Genomic DNA, 19,632 nt, shown 5'->3' on the forward strand with positions numbered 1-19,632 from the left:
CAGCTGGAGCTGGAGTAGCACTGGGGTGTTACAGAACAAGAAGCTCAGGCTGCTGCAGGTGTTGGAGGTCTTTATTGAGATTATAGCACAGATACACTTCTATGTTTACCTTTCCACTTGTATACGATAGTTAAAAATGCTTTGCTACAGTGCACGTATAATTTAGTAATCAAGAGAATCCCAAACTGAACTGCAGTTCAAATAAATAACCTAATGTTTTAAGGATCGGATTTAAAAAGTAAAAGGAACTGTACAATATGAAAAAATAGAACAATACATAAACATTCAAATCTAAAGTTCTGTAGAAATAAAACTAATTTCCCATACATAAACAGTGCAAGAAATAAAATTCAGATAAGCTTCTGAACTGGGAATTTAAATTACTTACTGGTTAAATTATCATGCAGACATAGCATTTTAAGCCATGCTGGTTTCTATTATAGTGTTAATGGTATCCCTTATACTTTGATAGCCGTTAAGTTCACTGTGACAACTGCTGCCAATCCACTCTCTTCTACAGTACATTATACACAGAGGTATTCTGTTGCATTCAAAAAGCAAAATATTTTATGATTCTACAGAAAAAAAAAATCATTAAGTTACCTTCCCCCTCCTCCCCCCTCCCCCAGCACATCAGCTTGTTGAAAACAATGTCATGTAGTAACAAGAGCAACATTTCCCCCTTTAGATGAAGAGAAAGAAAAGACCATCATCAAGACGTGGTTACCGCCCGGTCGCCTTTAAAGTTCAGAGTTCATTGCTAAAAAAGTTGAAACCGCTGATGTTAAAAAGTCTGACCTCTCAATAAGAAGTGATGAATATAATATATCTGAAAAAACAGTGGAATATCTTACGTGTATGTGGAGCTACTTCGATACTGCAAGTGTTGTTCAACTTAAGTTCCTCTATAAAATGTTCATTGAGGCAAAAACCAAGGAATGCAATTAATACCAAACTGTAAACACATCATTCATGTTACTCAGAGTGCACATCGACAACGAAAGAGTTCTTCTCAAACTTTGGCAACAAGACTACAATAGGTCACAGCAGCATGAGTTCACATGGAAGACTGAAAGCACTGCAAAAGAATATACTGAAAACACCAAGACCTCCTAGAAACCAGAAAAATCTGTGACAAGCATCCCTCTTCAAGACACTCTCCTACTCAACTGCTGCTCTCTGAATGCCTATTTATTATTACTTGGTTTTTACAGTTCCGTAGTCTCAGGTCTCTGTGCTTTAGCTGCATAGGTTGCCTTTAGCTGCACTCTAGCCGTTGTAGGTCCAAAGGGTTACAGTTCTGTCTGCTGACGATGACAAGAAGGAAAGATCTTGCGTATGCCATCTGCACTGAATAACTTTGTCCTTGTGCTCTCCTACCACCATAAGAGGAAGCTGCTTTGTGAGGTCTCCTACAGTAGAGGAACAGACACCATCAGTTATACCATCAATTTACCTTCTAGCTCTTTATGATTTAATACAACTTACAGGTGCGTTTCACCTTAGAAAGTATACTGGACCTCTCAAAACAGACACACACACCACACATGCAACTGAACAGTCTAGGGAAAGGCGCCGGGAAAAGAAAGGGTGTAAAATACATCTAAACTCTTCACAGTAATTATGATGATACTTACGCTTTTTTTTTTAAATAAGGGTCAGTTTTTTAAATGCTGTACATGATGCATGACGATCAGGGGGCTGGAGCACCTCCCCTATGAGGACAGGCTGAGGGAGTTGGGTTTGGAGAAGAGAAGGTTGCGGGGTGACCTCATTGCAGCCTTTCAATACCTGAAGGGAACTTACTCCCAAGGAGGGGAGTAAACCCTTCCAAAGGGCTGACAATAGCAGGACTAGGGGAAATGGTTTTAAGTTGAAAGAGGGAAGATTTAGGTTGGACGTTAGGGGGAAGTTCTTTACTAGGAGAGTGGTTAGGCCCCGGAACAGGCTGCCCAGGGAGGTTGTGGATGCCCCGTCCTTGGAGGTGTTCAAGACCAGGTTGGACAGGGCCCTGGGCAACCTGATCTAGAAATGTGTATGTTTGGTGGCCCTGCCAGGCAGGGGGGTTGGAACTACATGATCCTTGAGGTCCCTTCCAACACGGGTCATTCTGTGATTCTGTGTGCAAAAGTAAATGCCAATTCTTCAGGCAACAGCACTCCATAGTTATTACCATTATCAGCTCCCCACCCCTCACCAACATGATGACATTTCAAACACACGAAATTCTACTCTTTCAAACCCAAATGTTACCTTTGATTCAATCTCTGTAGGAAAAACAAACTGGAGACTAACCCAGAATCTCCTGCAGTACGTTACCTTGCAAGTCTGTCACTTTTATTTTCATGTCATAAGATCCTGTGAGCAAGTAGTGAGCCCCTGGAGAGAAGCGCACAGAACGAACGTCACTTGCATGAGGATGATAGCTCTGGACCATCCGCCCTCCTCGAATATCATACAACATGCAACTGGAGTCCTCTTGTCCTGTAGCCAGCAGACGACCACTAGGATCAACAGCTACTGAGGCTACAGCACTTCCTATGGGAAAAAAATACAAACCATTGTGTTCATGCAAATGAGGAAATGGAAATGTTATCACTTTGTAGCCAGCCAGGTCTCTGTTTCTATACAAGAACGAGCAAAGGCATGGAAGCAAATCTTACCTGTTCCATGAAACGTTGTTCCCACAACACGAACGCAACTTGGCACTCTCAGATCCCAGAATCTTACAGTCTTGTCTTGGGATCCAGAAGCAATCATCCAACCGCTCCATGTATAAAGTGCTAAGATATGACCTGCAGAAAAGGAGATTCAACATAATTAGTCAAATAATAAAATGTTACATTTCTGATGATATTTTTTTTGCATTCAGAGATTAAATGATCCTGTAGAAAATCTGCAGGTTCTGAAATAATAGCGTAAAGGAATACTCAGCACTGCATCTTCTGTGAAAGGAAGTATGAACTTTTACCTCTATGCTGGCAGCCGGCATACTGAAAGGGAAAAAAGAACCAAAACCCAACAAAACAAAACCTACAAAGAAACCAACAAAAAAAATGCCAAGCAAAAAGATCCTGAACACAAAACCAACTTCCCCATTATCACTGGAGCAGGTTAGGGATAACTGAATTCGTGCTTAACACACAGATGACATTTCAAAGCAACTGTTACATTAATCTAATACAGACTTTTGAAGCGCAAGACAGAAGTAACAACTTACCTGTATGACCACTTAAAGCATGCAGACCTTGCCCTCTCTGACAGTCTGTTGTATATATATTGCAGTCCCCTGCTCCAGCGCTTATTAAGATAGCACCACCACTTTCTGGTCCTTCCATAAAAGCAAGATCTCTGATTGTCCCATCATGCATACTGAATTCCAAATCTGGCCCTAAAATAGCAAAAGCAATAATAAAAAGCAACAAAATGAGCTCTGTCAGTGCTGCAGTCTTGAAAGCAGTTACAATGACAACACAAGCTACTTCAGGCAGCGGCAGTATATGCTCTATTAGAAACGGTACTTCTGATAGAATGCTCCATTGGAGCTCAAGCAAAACCCTCAATAATGCTATTTTCACTGGGTGTTGCTTGTGATTTCTACCATTCCTAAAGCATTGCTAAAAAACGTGTGGAGATCATCTCCACAGGCAGCTCCAGGCAAGGTTCACGTAGTGCATCAGCTCTTTTTGTCCACTGTGGTAAAGTAACACAAACACAAGAAGGTCTCCTCTGCCAGGTAGAAAGGATAATAAAAACCCACATAGGACAAGTCAGCCTTAGTTCAAAATAGAACAGCCATATTCGTAACACTGGTTGTAAGAGCAAGGCAAAGAAAATGCTATTTGCATGATAGAAATACCAGATTTCTACAGTGAAAGAGATGACAGAACTAGGCAAGGAAATGGGTGACTCAAATTGGAAATAAACTATTACTGGCAATTGTAACAGACTAGAGCTGGTGAGAACATTCAGCTATTGACCAATACTTGAAAACAACTTTCAGATGGCAGCACAATGCCACGGAATCTCCAGATCAAGGACAAAATGCAAGCAAGCAAAAAAACTCCAAGCATCCGAAGTACAATAAACCTCAAAGGAACTCCCTAAACAACACCCTCAGCGTCTATTTTCTTAACAAAGAACACAGTGAAAATGAAAAGGAAAAGGAACTACCATTCACTTATTAGAAAAGTTACAGCAAAACTTAAGTACGTAATCAAAGTAATTTAAATGGTCTTAAGCAGTGGATGAACAATCAAAAATTACTGCTTGATACACACACACAGACACACACACTACCTGTTGCATTGCATGTTTCAGCATTAAAAGGCAGAACTTTCACATATTTATCATTAGAACCAGTAGCCAGCAACTGCCCGCAGGGGCTCCAGGCCACACAGTAGATTGATCCTTTATGATGCTTATTCCTTTTGAAGCGAACTACAGGTTGCTTAGGAGTATTATAAGCACTGAAAAACAGCAAAACAGAAGTGTTTTCTTTTTATTTGTAAGGAAAATTAGGTTTGTCTGTAAATAAATTGAATTGATTTCTATGTGTTAACCCTGCTTGAGAAAGTTGCTTAAAGAAACACCTTTGCCCATTAAATGAATAGTAGTAAGAAAAAAAGCCCCAGCCTTTCTAGCATTCACATATACACCATGCATTCAAAGTGAAGAAACTACAACAGCTTTACACACAGCAGAAGTAAGAACGGTCCAATTTAAGTACATTCCCTCTATTTCAACTGGCGTCGGACTGTTACAAAGATAAAGAATGTGTTTAAAATAATTTCTCTGCTGACTTGAAAATCCCATGATGGAAAGTTTTTGGCAGGCTGAGCAAAGCAAAGGACCAGTTAAGAGGAACAAATACATGTTCAAAATGAATCAAGTCTCTGCATTCCATTGATACCCATACACATTATGTCTCCTGTCTGAACAGATGCAGGCAGTTCTCACAAGAGACCAAGGCTGTAGACTCAAACTAATCTTTCCCAACAGCAAGTTGTGTGAGGGGAGACTAATTAGTTGATAACGAATTGCCTGTCCTACCAGATATGTCAGCGCTGTTTGACAACCAAGGAGAGAATATTTGGGCTTCAAGCCCAGCAAGTCAGTCTGCACTGACTACGAAAAATAACTGTGGATTTAGCTGATATATTATCAGTAAGTATTTCAGTTTTTTTGACCGATTAACTACAAAGGCTACTTACTGATTAACTGTACTATGTTTAAGGGGAGAGGATGGGTGGGAACATTCAGATTACCTATTGAACACTTTAAAAGCCTGAATGTGAATCCTAAGCCACGCATACTTGTAGCTCCTTTAGAACCTGTCAGGTTGCAGATGCCTGTGCTTCCCCTCAGCTCCAAGAACATAACGTTATTAGAGCAGGGACAAGGAGATGATTAAGATGGCAGTGTTTATTTCTAGGCAAATACTAGAAAAATAAAGTTCCAGTCTTTCTTACCTTGGGTCAATCACCTCTGGGTAGGCACACACTCTCAAGGTTTTAGAGTTGGAGCCAACTGCATACAAACTTCCGCTGGGATGAAAGGCAACAGCTCTGACAGCTTGTGTGTCTTCTAGAGTATTAATGCAAATGAACTGCTTTTTTGATTTGTCATCCTATGTAGAATGATGACAGTCAAATTAGGTTCTTAAAGCAAAACCGGATGTTTGAAAGTGGACTCGATTGTTGAAATAATGGTTATAAGTTACTCTGAAAAATATATTAAAAAGCAGCAGGACACCAACAACTATCTTTCTTAACAGCCCAACTCAGAAGCCAGGCACTACAATTTATTTCTACAAATACGCATCTAATCCAAGTGAAACTTGTAAGGGGACCAAAGCCACCAATTGAGCTGCTGCTCAGCACTACTCATGCCATATTTTAACATTTGACATCTAGAGTACTGTGACCAGTGCTTGGCTCCACTAAGATGACCAAGGGAGAGGAGCTTTCCTTGTGCAAAGAGAAACTGAGGGGGTTGGGACTGTTCCAGGAGAGAAGGGCCAAAAGGAGGCGGGGGTCAGCGGATTTCATCAATGAGTATAAAAACACGACAGCAGGAATGAAGACAGATCAGTGCTACCCAGCAAAGGACAAGAGGCAATGGGCACAAACAGAAATACAGCAAGTTACATTTAACTATTTCTGTTGCTTTAAGCAGAACACCCAGAGCAGTCAAGCATAGAAACAGGCTGCCTACAGAGGCTACAGTCTTAGTCCTTTTCAACACACAAAATCCCACTGGATCTTGCCCTGAGCAACCTACTGCCACTCAACTTTCCTCAAGAAGCCGAACGTGGACTCATTCTTCAGAAGTCCCTTCCAACCTCAACAGTTCTGTGACAGTAAGTATAACATTCAGTCTAACCATCTATTAGCAATGAGAGAATGTCACATACTCGGGATAAAGCACTGAATCTTGCAATATCAGACACTATAAGAGACAGTAAGAAAACTCACCTCATCACCTCTTGTCCTATTTAGATTCCCTGGGGAGTCTTCCAACTGTGGCTGATTGACAGCATGTTCTGATACACTGTTTTGATTTGATAGAGAGTTGAAATGCACAACAGAAAAAGGAGGGGGGAGATTTGTTTGTAAGCATTTCTGGACTAAAGCTGCAGTCTTATGCTACATTACATGTTTAACTCCTTATCACTGAACTATTATTTTTACAAGAGGTTGTCATTTGTTTTTGGCAGCAAACTCAAGGCACCAAACAAGTCAAAAATTAAAGAAATAAAATATTCGCTTTCATGTTGTAATACACAGAACACACATGTGGCAAAATACTTTCTGCTTTTAGGTGAGCATTATTTTTACACAAGAAAACCATCTCTCACCCCATTTATTTTTTATTTCAGAAGCTTAGTAGAAATAAAAAATAAACAGGACAGACACGAATAATATGGAATAAGAAGCCTGGAATAAAAATTAAACATAAAATAGAAGCCATCACAAATAATCACTATTTCTCATATGTCAAAAATTTATTTTAAAATTCTTATAAAAATATCTAGACAATAAGTCACAAACCATAAACTCCCAATTCAAACAACAGATTTGTTCGGTATTGAGAAGCAAACACAAACTGATATTCCCACTGTGCTAAGAGAAGGGTATTCCCAGTCCTAGGCAGATATCAATTAACTTACATTTGATTCCCCTGCACAGGTGACTCTTCAGGAAAGGGTATCTGATTAGCTGACCCACGCTTTCGAGGAGTGCTCGTGTTCACACTTTGGCCATCAGTTGGCATCCTCTGCGGAACATCTGATGCAACGCTACTTGCTAGACTGGTAGATGCATTCCCTTTGCTCCCATTGCATTGCTGGCTAAGTGTTTGTACATCATTTCCAAGGCTATCCATGCCTATATTTAATTCTCCTAGCTTCTGGATAGATCTAATTAAAAAGAAAAACAGAAAACAAAACTAGGTTGACATGCAAATTTGCAGAGTTACATGAGTGGCTAGGAAGAAAAGGAGAAGAGTAACAGATATCCCCAACCTGTTAAGAAACTGCTCTGTAAGATTCTGTTGCTGGTCAGCTCCATCTTCTTGATTTACACCTCCTTCCAGCAACATCTGCTGATATAACTGCCGTTGTTGCTCCTTCTGTTCTAAGTGCTGCTGGTAACGTAGCCTTTGTCTGTAATATTCTTGAAATTGCTCTGTTGAATCACGAAGCTTAGAAGAAATGAGAATTAAATAGTTACTTGCAGTATTCAACCTCAATACTCACTGTTTGATTCATGACTTCATTACAGGCATCCAAAGGCTAGCAGTAATTCCATTTTCCCTAAAACCAAATACAATTTCTATACTAAAGAAGGAAATCGCTGCCATACTTTGTTGATAGTGTTGGAGTACTGCCTTTGTGCTTAATTCAGGAGAAGACTGCTCTTACCCATAAAATTTCCCAAGTACTAATAACCATCAAAACAAACAGGTGATCAAAAGGGGAAAATATAAGAAAAATAACTAAACAAGCTACATTCCAAATCCCAACTCGTGTTTTCCATATCATTTCAGTATTTTCTGCTGTGCTGATACCTCTCCGCCATCAGTCTGCAGCACAGATTTATACCTCCCAGTGATCAACATCAAAAATAAGATGTAGCACCTCTGGGCAAAACAAATCCTTGAGCTTCCTTTTACATTGTCTCTTCACATTTATGTACTCTCTCTCTTTAGCTTCCCCCACTACCCCCTGTCTTCTGCACTCACTGCCTGCCCCTAGATCCCAAGGACTTCCTGCCTTCTGCACTCCCTCCCTCTGTTGCTTGTTCCAAATGTCACCATCACAACCAGCTGAGAACAAGTTAAAAACAAGAACAGTGAAACACACAAAGCCAAAAGTCCATCAGTCTACGGCCCAACTATTAACAACAGTGATGTGCATTTTCTGAAAAATAAAACAACATTTTTACCAACTGAGAGGAAAAAAAAAGTAGAAGGCAAAAATGTTTCTCATGCTTGTTGGGTTTTCAGAGATGAAAACTTGGAAATTATCTTTGAAAGCTTCAGAAGCATTCAAACTATTTCAGATATGTGCCTCATTTCCCGATTGCTGAGCTAGCATCATATAAACAACACACACGCTCTGGTCCATTCTTTTATTCATAACTAATACCCAGTTGCTGCAATTGGATCAAATTCCTGGATCCTTTAGTCTGAGTGACAATGTTGTAGAATCCAACATCTGAACATGTTCTATGAATGCTCCATAGTATAAAACCTGGCTTTTAAAAATCAGTTCTTCCAGGAACAACACAATCCAACCCGCACGAGACTATGATACTATGATACTATGATAATAAGAATTAAAGAGACGTGAAAGAATTCCTTCTCCACACAGACAAGCACATACCAATAACACATGCAAAACCCAATATAAAGAAACCCGGCTGGATATTACTTTGTTTCCTGCTTGAGTATAACAGCCCAGCCAACATCTTCACCTACAGAGTAACACCTCCTGCCTTCATTCTCTCCCATAAACTCTGCTCTGGTTTTCTGACTTTTGAGGACTGCTCTGCCATATGCCTAGCTAAGCTCTTTCCTCTCTCCCTCTCTTTATTCCCAGCCCACATAAATAACTGCACTGCAGCAAAGTGGTTACTCAGCAAAGTCCTTGAGGGGAGCCAAGTCCTCAGAGGATTTTGTTAATCCCCTCATAGCCCCATTGCCCCACTCAATCACCCAGAGTCTACATTCAACTAGCCCTGTTAAGATTGGACTGGTTTGCAGTCCCATAGAGATGACAAAAGTTTACTTAAGGAAATTAAATTGCAGTCCACAAACCAACCAAACAACATACTTGATGTTATTTCTTCATTCAAACACTTAGTACAAACATTCAGGTAAGACTAACAGGCAGATATTTAGAACTGTGGTAAGCAGAATGAATGAGTAACTGCTTCATCCCTTCCTACTGAACCGCTATTTCACCTTACCCATATTGTCACTAAAGGACAAGGAAAAGTCAGGGCACAAAGCTTTCAAGGTTTTGTTTGTTTGTTTTGAAGTTTATGTTATTGGATTCCAGATAGCAAAGATACGCTTAGCAGGGATTTATTTGATATTCATTACCCGGTGCTCTAGGCAAATTACATGTGATGGCCCCTAAAGCTTGACACTAACACCAAAACTGCAAGCTACCTTCTAGATTCCTGGCTACAATACTAGAAGGATTTGTAAGCATTGTTCAATCTAACGTTGCTGACTTAGAGCTCTGCAAAATTTAAGTTAAATGCAATAGTTTAGCAACACTAATGTGAGAATACATAGTTACTTGGTGCAATACAGGCTCAAGTGACAGCACAATGTTTTATAATGAAAAAAGAAGCGTCTTACACAAGATGCAATACTGTAGTTTCATTTGTCAACATCTCATAAAAAAAAGCTACCAAGACTGAAATCAACTTACTTTCATGCATCAAGTTCTCAACACAAAAAGCAAATTACAAATGTATCAGAACACAGCCCCAAAGGCTTCATTATTTATCAATAAACAGCCAGTACCTCATTTTTCTCTTGTTTGGCAGATCCCTGACTCTGCGCTCCACTGACTTGCTCGTTTTCTGCAGCTATGCTCTGGGACAATGCCTCGCTGCCAATGGGATGCTGTGGCTCCACAGGAGTGTCACTTCTCGCAGCAACATGAAAAAGAAATGGAATTGAGGAAAGGTATGAGTAGAAAGTTCCCCGGTAAGAACTGAGAAGTGGCATGCTAGAGTAAAAGCTATAGGAATTAAGCTATCTATAACATCCAGCTATGAAGAGGATGATAAAACCAAACATTAAACCAAACAATTCTTTTCAAAATAAACATTAAGATATATTTTTAGTAAGTATTTTTTTCAGTTATTTGCTGTATCATGACCAAAGTTTACAGACACTGAGAAAGGAACAGAACAACAAAGATGGAGTTACAGCCATCTCACAGCATATATTTTATATATATCAGCGAGGAAAAAATTCAAGATATTGAGCACAACCTCTATTACATAATTAGAACACTATTTTGTATTCATGCTAGAACTTCGACTTTCTGTACATCTAAACTTGAAGAAAATCCAGCTTCAAGCCAAAAGGCTCACAACCAACTACAAAAATCTGATTTTAATCATAAATGCACGAGGAATAAAAACCCTTGTCTATAAGAGTTTTACTTAACCAGCCATTAAACAACTAAGCTAAGCTTCAACATAACAATTAAGTCCAGAAATACGATGCATGAGATTTTAGCTTAAGTAAAAAACCTGCAGTTGCACTCACCGCTCAGGTGACTCCTCAAAAATACTGTGACATTCAGTATTCTCCAGCATAAGACTTCGGCTGAGATTCTGTACGCCTGGGTAGTGGAAATTAGCAAAGGAGTGCGACATGGGAGATGTTTTGGTCCCGAGGTCTGTGATGCGCTTCTCATGATTCGTTAACCCGCAGGACAGCCCATCTAAGGCAGGGTTTAAGGAGCGGGTCATGTAAGCATCAGCTGACTGAGGTCTTCTCATCGGGGAAGACGGGTATGGAGAAAGTTTGCTGATAAGAGGCGTCAAAAGATCAGCATATGCAGCTTTCGTGGGCTTGAGGAGTTTATCAACATGAATATTAAGCATCTTTTGTTCAAAAGCACAAGAGAAGACAGTAGCTGGCAGGTTCTGTAGCCACGATAACAAGCTAAGGTCCAAATCATCACACCCATTACCACATAAGAGATCGATGCCCAGCAACACTTCACTTTCCGTAATTTCTTCTCCCGTTGCTTTACTCTGACAGAACTCCACACAACATTCATAAAGCAATCCCTTCATCACAAGCTGAAATAAACGATTGTTACTTGCTTTGAAACCAGCCTCGCTCAGTTTCCTATCAGCAGGAATAAACTCTGCCACCATGACACAAGCTTCTTCAAAGCAGTGCACCCGGGCTGTGCTGGGATTCCAGTCTTTGAATTCTGCATGGTTGGTCAAGCGAGGCAACGTGAGCAGCAAGCAGAGTTTGCTGTAGTCTTCCTTTGAGGGGCAATATTCTTCCAACGCATGTAGGCACTGCACAGCCTCTCGCATTGTGAATTCCAGCTACAGAAACATTCAAACCAACAAGAGTAGCTCATAGTACATATGTTTCTATAGTAAGCAGAAAATCAACGTGCTGCAGCAGGATTTTTCCACCATTTCTTTATTAATATTACGTTTCTATTTCAGCAAAATAGCATAAAATATTGAGTTTAAAACTGCAGATGCAAATGCATTTACAGAGTCCAATTCCTGGATGTTCAGACTTCCCGAAATCTCCACCTTCTGCCCCTTATTTTCTATTGCTCTGTGGAACTTTCACATCACCACAGACTTTGCAGGCTTAAAACTTCATATCTGCAGCTTAACAGCTTCAATTCTATGGTAGTACAGAAGGTTACTTCCATTCTCAGGGCCAACTCTCTATATATGTATTTTATTCCCCCCCCCCCAAAGTCTATGGAAAGCTATCAGCATACATTACAAAGAGTGGCATATTTCTCTAGTTTCCAGGAGAGATTTTCAGGATCAGGACCACAAAGATGACATATGGTCACTTATCTGCACTGCCATGTTTCATGCAACCCTTGCATATCAATTTCTATCTGAGACCCGAGGATCATATTCGCTTCCAAAGGAGACCAATTAGTTTGTCCATTATTTATGAAACCATTTGGTAACAGAATTTGGGTATTCAGCCTGGGAGCATTTGTTTTTCCTTTAATTAGACCATGTGATTAAGTTTTTGCCAATAAAAAATTCCCCAAACAAAGACAGATCTTACGTGCTGAGGCTCGTCTTCTGCTGACATTGCATTGTTTACACATAAGGCTTCCAAGAACTTCTGCTTCATAATTATGTAACGAAATCTGCAGGCAAGGAGTGAAACATTACCCATCTTGATCCAGCGGTTCAATATTCTTTTAGAGACAAGCAATGTGTTTCACAGCTACTTCTTTGAGTTAGGGATAGAAACGACTGCATTAAGAAACTCTGATCAAAGTTTAACAAGGTGGTAACCACAAAACTTTAGCAAGGCACATTTTTCTTCAATTACTGCTTTCAAAAATAACACATTAAAATATTTTAGGGGTTGAAAGGGGACAAAAAATACAGCAAGTACACTTGCTTCTTAAAGAGAAATACATCCAAATGTAAAAGAACAGTTCAACATGCAGCATCACCTTCCTAGGATGTAAAGCAAATGAAAGCACACTACATCTTGTGTGCACACGGATTTTTAACTTCAAGTGTAAGTAACACACCCACCTGCAATTAGGAATTGTACACACACACAAAACATTAAAATCTTAAACCTACTGTTACCATAAAGAAAGTTTAATTTCCTGTATTTTTCACAGCCACTGCCAAGAGCAATATAACTCACACACGGACACAGAGATGTATTCCATTCTACCTTTTCTTGTCGAATTTTTCCATACATTCGAGAGGCTGAATAAACTGAAGAACCTCATCCCACTGACCATCAAGGATCAATTGCCTAATAAGAGAAAAATAACAACACTGCTTTAATTTCACCAGACAAACACATCTTCATTCTTTCTAAGCAACCAGCTTAAGAAGCTAAACACTTAAATGACAGCTGGATATTTAAACATGAAACAGATTATCAACCTGTCTGGACAAATGAATGCTTTGCACACATTAACATGATTGATACAGTACAATACAAAGCTCACTATTTTGTAAAGAAATCACTTCATGCAGGTACAAACACTGATGCTTTTGAAGACATATCAGCGAGGATGAAGCAGTCCTGTGTTTTCCGCTTTACTTATAATTCTCACTGAGTATTCTTCAAGCAAGAAATTTTTATTTAATTTTAAAATCTTATTTCATTTTTTCAAGGAAGCAGAATTGAAGTGGACTTAAAAATGAGGTCGTTTTAATTGTATAAATACTGCAGGAGCTAATTTTAAACAAAGAAATGCAGAGCACCAGTATTAAGAATATAAAAGCAACAGTTTGGAAGTAACTATGCCAGTGAATAGTGCGCTGTGTTGCACAGCTGGATTATTTCAACTCCTAATGCGCTTGCACAAAGGTATTAAATACCTCTGACATGATATTACATGTCATAGGAGACTGCAATGCTGAAGAACTACAGTGCATCTACAGTAACTACTTCAAATAATTCAGAGGACAGTATAACAAATGGTAAATGACACAAACTTCCATGTGTTGATGACTGCAGGCAACTCATCCCAGATCTTAGTACCAGCAGACTGTAAGAATATTTTATCTGTACTAGAAGCCAATCAAGGACATCCTCGTTTCCACATGACATAATAAGCAGATAACAGCAGATCACTGCTGCTAGAAGATCTCGCTCTCCCATCTCCTGCTCAGGTGCTTTGCCCAGCTTAGCCCTTGCTGACACTGACGTGTGTTAAGACTCCTTCCAACTTCAACTTCATTAGCATGCCAGAAAAATAAGTCAAAATGAACGAGCACATGAATAAACAAGAAAACAAACAACCTAACTCTGAAGCCTATCTGGATGCTTAGTCATTGACATTAAGTAGCTCACAGAAGGAATTTGTTAACTTCAGAGCTGAACCACAGAACAAGGCTGGATCACACAACTGGGATGAGGATTCAAAACAACAACACAAGAACAGCTGTTTAGTGTCACGGAGCTGCCCATGAAATCATAGAATGACAGATGCATTCAGACACGTGGGACTGAAGCGCTGGAGAAAGGCCTACCTTAAGAAGAGCATGTCATCTGAAAACAGGCCATTAATGACCCCACTTTCTTTCTCAAGCGCCAGCATACTGATATGAAGCTTCCTCGAGTTCAGAAAATCTAGTATCAGTTTTATTATTTCAGCTTCTTTAACATTCACTGTTTCTTCAGCCGTCATGATGGCAGCCTGAAAGAGAAAATTTTAGCCATGATCGATATCTTTATGCTCGCTTAACAAATGTTGACTGCTAAGATTTCTGCCATAGCTTTACAGCACAGAATACTGCAGCTTTACAGAAATGAAAACCAACTTCCAAGCTTTGTTTATTGAAGCCTCAGGTAAGACTAACACCGCACCTTTACATTTATTCCCTATGAATATATAGGGTCCAGAGAAACCAGTCTGCCGAGAAACCAACCCTACTGCAGCAGAAGCACTGTATATGAAACTGCACCTCGCTATTTGCCTTTCAGACAGTTCAAAGAGCATAATTCAGCAGCTATTATTATACTATCTAGACATCTTACATACAAACTTAAAACCAGATTTACAAAAAGTGAAGCACACTAAAAAGCACAGCAAGTCCAAACCTCAGTCCCTTCTTTTGAATAGAGATTAAACCAAAGCTCTCTTTCACTCCTCCATAAGGAGGCCTATTTCTGTCTGCGCGCTTCCCGAACAATCTAACTCCACAAAACCAGAACAGCCCAATTCAGTCGCTGGCTGCCGGAACCTCCCATTCATCCACCTGCCTGCAGCTGCCTGCTCCCAGCCCCTCAGCACCATTCCCTTCCCACACTGGGGCAGCTCTGCCACAGCCTTGTGCCTGAGAGCAGCTCATGGTGTGTGGAGCTCCCCGACACCTCCTGGCACTACAGAAGGGCCAGGCACCAACTCAGCGCTTGCCTGCTTGCCTGGGAGGTGCAGGAGCACTTCTGCTGACACGTGGAACCAGCACAACCACACCTTCTGGCAGGAGCAAAGCTGTAAAATGACTTAAATGGATAAATGGATTACGAGAGCATACAAAAACAAGAAGCCGGTATCAGTGACGAGCCCCCAGCAGGAAGCCACAGCCCCAGAAGTGAGCCAAGTGCAATGGAAGCCATCAGAAAAATGAACAGATGTTAAAACACAAAGTGTCCACAGTAAGAAGTCACAGGTACCCTAAGAACTCTAATAATACCATAATAAGATGATGCATATACTCCAGTGAAACTGCTCATCATAAACCAATGATGCTGAACTTGAAGGAACACACACACACAAAGGCATAAAGGAAGAGTTTTCTTATTCATTTTCATTACAATCTCACAACAGCTTTTTTTCCAATGAGGTTTTTGCCAGAATGTCTGACTGGGAACAGATCTGATGATAGCAGCACAGTTTATTCTGGAACACCAGAGATCTGGCTGTGCCAGAAGCAATGGCCTCCCTTCTTACAGCGGCCGGGTTGAACTCCCATTGCAGTCACCCCAGCCAGCAGCAATTCGGGTGAGCTCTGGGCAGACACACCCAGACACTGCGCACCCACTGCTGGCTGTGAAGTCAAGGGGAAAAAATACCATCTGGTTTGGAGAACACCTTCCTACACATGGACAGACAACACGCAAACCCAGAGCCAGCACTTGTGGCAAAACGCTCCTTCCTCACATTCTAGCACCATTTTTATTTTCCCTTTTGGCAACAGGGTCGGGATTTTTGGTCCCAGAGAAAAATGTGATTCCATCCTTATAGACTGGAAAAGAAACGAACACAAACGTAAATGCTGACCTCCTGGTTACATCTTCATTCCCAGCCTCTCCTAAGGCATCCGCATTTCACTTTTACTTTGCTTTACTGCATTGCTCGCATTGCTTCCTTGGCAAACAACAAAGTGAAGCTGAGGCAAACCTGTACTGAGCCTCACCAGCAGGAAACCAGCAGCACAATTCAGTCCAATGCTCCACTCGAAGCATGGAACATCCACACCCCAACTTTCTTTATTGCTGGATCCATTGGAGTCTGCTCTAAATAGGAAGTCATCCCGCAGACCTTCAAGATGACCTTCAATTATTTCAGTGCTCTGCCTGAGAGTCAATTCATACAATATTAAGGTGAAAAATACCTCTAAGAACATCGAGTCAAACCATGAAGGCACCACCAACACAATCTGCTTAACCACATCCCACAGTGCCACATCAACACGGTTCTTCAGCACCTCCATTGCTCCCGCTGCTGCCACAGGGACAGCCCTCACCTGGTGGTGGGCTCCGGCAGCATCTGCAAGAGGCAGCTCCTCTTTTCTGTATGGCTTTAACAGGACCAGCTCGTTCTGAATGCAGAACTTTTGCCAGATGCTGAAACTTCAGCTCTTTGCTCACATCCTCCACATAAACCGGATCAAGGATGACCAGCACCCCCCCATTTGACGTGGAATGAATAATGGACAAGCAGATAGAAAAGCAAGGTAAACCTATTGAAGGAGGTTCCTCACTTCATAGAAAGTTTCAGACTGATGAGCCCAGACTCCCCTGCACTGCACTGTCAAAACAATCAGCAGCGCTGTAACACCATCACGGCATCACAGCTATATATAGGGTTACACATGACGCTGTGAAGTCAGGTTTCCTAACAATCAATGCGCGTCTAATAATAATGAAAACAAATAAAAAACAAACACAAGGGAAACTCAAGATCAGAGCTCAAGCTGCATCTCCAGTCCATTGTACCACATTGCTTTGTGCCAGAACATACAGCACCACAATCTGATCAGCTCCAGCATTAATACTCAAGAACCAAAGCACAGCATTAACCTGAGGTGTAAATGATGACAAAGGAGGATTAAAGCTTAAAACCTCAGGCGTCCTTCACTGACAACGTACCTTTTTTCCTTACCAAATCTTTTCACAGCAGCCCATTCCAACATTTGTCCCCCTTCCGAGTCCCCATAAGCATCCCCTAAAGAAATACAAAGCAAGAAAAACCAAGGAATCCAACCAACTTCCCTGCCACTCAGCTGACGCACCAATTCTCTGCTTCCAGCGCACAAGATGCCATCTCACAAGCTCTTTAGAACATTACCTATCTTCTCCCGTGTTTCCTACGGAGATCTTTCACACTTGTTCTGCTTTTACTCATGTCCTAAGAACAAGCCAAAGGCATGAGCCGCCCCATGGCATTATAAGCACGTTGTTTTGTAAGGAACATAAGCAGGCACATATGTGTGCTACTTCAGGAGAATACTCATAAACCAGAGGATGATTTGGGCATAGTCTCCAAGTTACCCTTCTTAGAAGAAACCCCGTTGCATCTGCATTCATGTGGCACTTACAGCAAGGTCTGTACAAATACAAACGAGTTGTGAGACTCCCAAACAAGCGTTATCCCGTTGTCTTCACCCCTGGCAAACAGGCCAGCAGCACACGGACGCTGTGTCGGCTCGGGAGCGGCGCGCAGCCACGCAGCGCTCCCACACCAAAACACAACGGGGGACACCAACGGGTTACGGGGGAAGCGACCGCGTCGTGGCTACAGCGCACCTGTACCGAGACCGCCTTTATTCGCCCCCACACGCGCCGCCAGGCGGGCGCCCCTCAGCCGGCGGGGCTCGGGCACGGCGACCCGACACACGGCGCGTGAATCGGGAGGACGCAGCCCAAAAGGCGGCGCAGGGCAGCACCGCACAGCGGCCCCGGGGCTCCCCGCGGCCCACACCGGGCCGGGCCCCTCAGCCGGGCTGACAGGGGCCGCCCGCCCCGCAGCGCCGCAACAAAGGGACGGCAGCGACCGGGCGGCGCCACGGCCACACGATGCTCCACGGCCACACGATGCTCCCGGCGTGAGGGAGGCGGCACGGACACGGCCATGGCCGTACGGTGCGAACGGGCCGCGGGGGCGGCCGGCCCGAACCCAGCCGCGCCCGGGGACCGCCGTGCAGCACCGGGACCGCCGTGCAGCAGCCGGCCCGTAGCGCAGCCCCGAGGGAAAACCCGGCCCGGCCGGGCTCCTCCGCCGCGCGGCCCCCGCCCTCGTTCCCTCCCGCGCTCACCTGGGGCCCGGCGGCCCGTCCGCGCTCCGGCTGCGGGGCGTGAGGAGAATATGGCGGCGGGCCTCGCTGCGGGGCGGGCCCGGGGCCGCTCTCGCTGTGCCGGGCTCTCGGTTGTGCCCGGGTCTCGCTGTCGCTCGGCGCCGCGTCCGCCCCCCCGTTCGCCGCCCAGGACCCTCCCCGCGCCGGGGCGGAGTGCCCGTCCGCCGCCCGAGTGGGAGCGACAAGGGCCGGCCCGGCTGGGCGTCGCCGCGGGGGCGGGGAGCGGCTGGTGGCGGCGGGGCGGGGCCGCGCTTTGTTAGCGGCGGGGCGAGCTCCATCCCGCCCCCGGGACGCGGCGGGTGGCGGCGGGGCCGGGCCGCGTGCCCGGGGAACCGCGGGCGGGGCGGGGTCGGGCGGCGGAGCCGGGGCTGCCGGCGGCTGCCGGGACGGCGAGTGCGGGCTCGTCGGCGAACCCCGCCCAGCGCGGCGGCTCCGGGCGCGTCCCTGGGAGCGGCCCGGCCCGAGGCCTGAGTGCGGCTCGCGGCGCCTCTGCGCGGGCTGCGGGAATTGCCCGGTGCTCGCTGCGATGGCACGAGCGGGGCGCGGCCCGGCCATCAGCGCTCAGCCGCGTCCACAGAGACGGCGCCGAGCGGCGGGAATCGGGCTCCGCGCTGCCGGCACTGCTCCACAACGCGCTGCCACCTCCTGCAGGGCCGCAGTGCTGGAAGAGCGTGTGTTCCTCACGAAACGTCAGATGTGTGAATGCTGCGTGTGAGACACAAAGATGCGTTTTCACATGATGTGACGTTACATCAGTTCCATTTAACGCATCTTTGTAGTTCTCAGAAGACAGCAGCTAAGAATTACCATGTAAACACCAGATATGCTTTCTCTGTGCTCAGATACTGCGGTGAGATGCATCAAACCATGCTAAAATGCTCCTGTGGACAAAACTGCTTCGTATACAGGAGCACATGGGCCAGCCCTCTCGAAATGGAGGACAACAGTCTCCTAATAGAGGAAGCAGCACAGACCCGATTCAGGTTTAATTACACGGGTGTGAAGCGTGACAGGTTGTCTGTGAACAACTGGGACATTGCATTGATTCCGTTTGCAAACTGTTTTGTTAGGAATCAGCCCACGGGCAGCTGGGAAACATCCTCATAATATTGTTCTGTTTCTTCTTTCTGAAAGCAATGCGCAGAGATGTCCTGCAGTCAGCCCCGGGAGAAGCAACTCGGGCAAGGTGCCACCTGGCTGAGCAGCAGCGACTCCACAGCAGACGAGCCAGGACTGGGAGCTGCCGGCTCCCTCTGCAGCAGCAAAGTCCAAACAGCACATCCCGGGAAGCTGGCTGGGTTCTACAGCTACAACA

The 19,632-nt window shown here is 43.8% G+C and overlaps 1 protein-coding gene across 1 annotated transcript; it reads right to left on the reverse strand.

Moving 5' to 3' along the window:
- Positions 1 to 53: 53 nt before the first annotated feature.
- Positions 54 to 18,454, reverse strand: WDR47 (WD repeat domain 47). The gene is made up of 15 exons (XM_015869513.3): positions 18,279 to 18,454; positions 14,268 to 14,434; positions 12,955 to 13,038; positions 12,322 to 12,406; positions 10,798 to 11,600; positions 10,042 to 10,165; positions 7,526 to 7,704; positions 7,172 to 7,420; positions 6,477 to 6,552; positions 5,472 to 5,629; positions 4,300 to 4,469; positions 3,221 to 3,391; positions 2,664 to 2,795; positions 2,320 to 2,538; positions 54 to 1,412 (listed from the first exon to the last, which is right to left on the reverse strand). The coding sequence occupies exons 2-15, from the start codon at positions 14,423 to 14,425 to the stop codon at positions 1,270 to 1,272; spliced, it is 2,751 nt and encodes a 916-aa protein (XP_015724999.2). The 5' UTR covers positions 14,426 to 14,434; positions 18,279 to 18,454; the 3' UTR covers positions 54 to 1,269.
- Between the last annotated feature and the right edge of the window lie 1,178 nt (positions 18,455 to 19,632).

The sequence above is a fragment of the Coturnix japonica genome, chromosome 11 (genome assembly GCF_054131305.1).
Source record: "Coturnix japonica strain WE chromosome 11, WE-NBRP24, whole genome shotgun sequence".
Taxonomy (NCBI): Eukaryota; Metazoa; Chordata; class Aves; order Galliformes; family Phasianidae; genus Coturnix; species Coturnix japonica.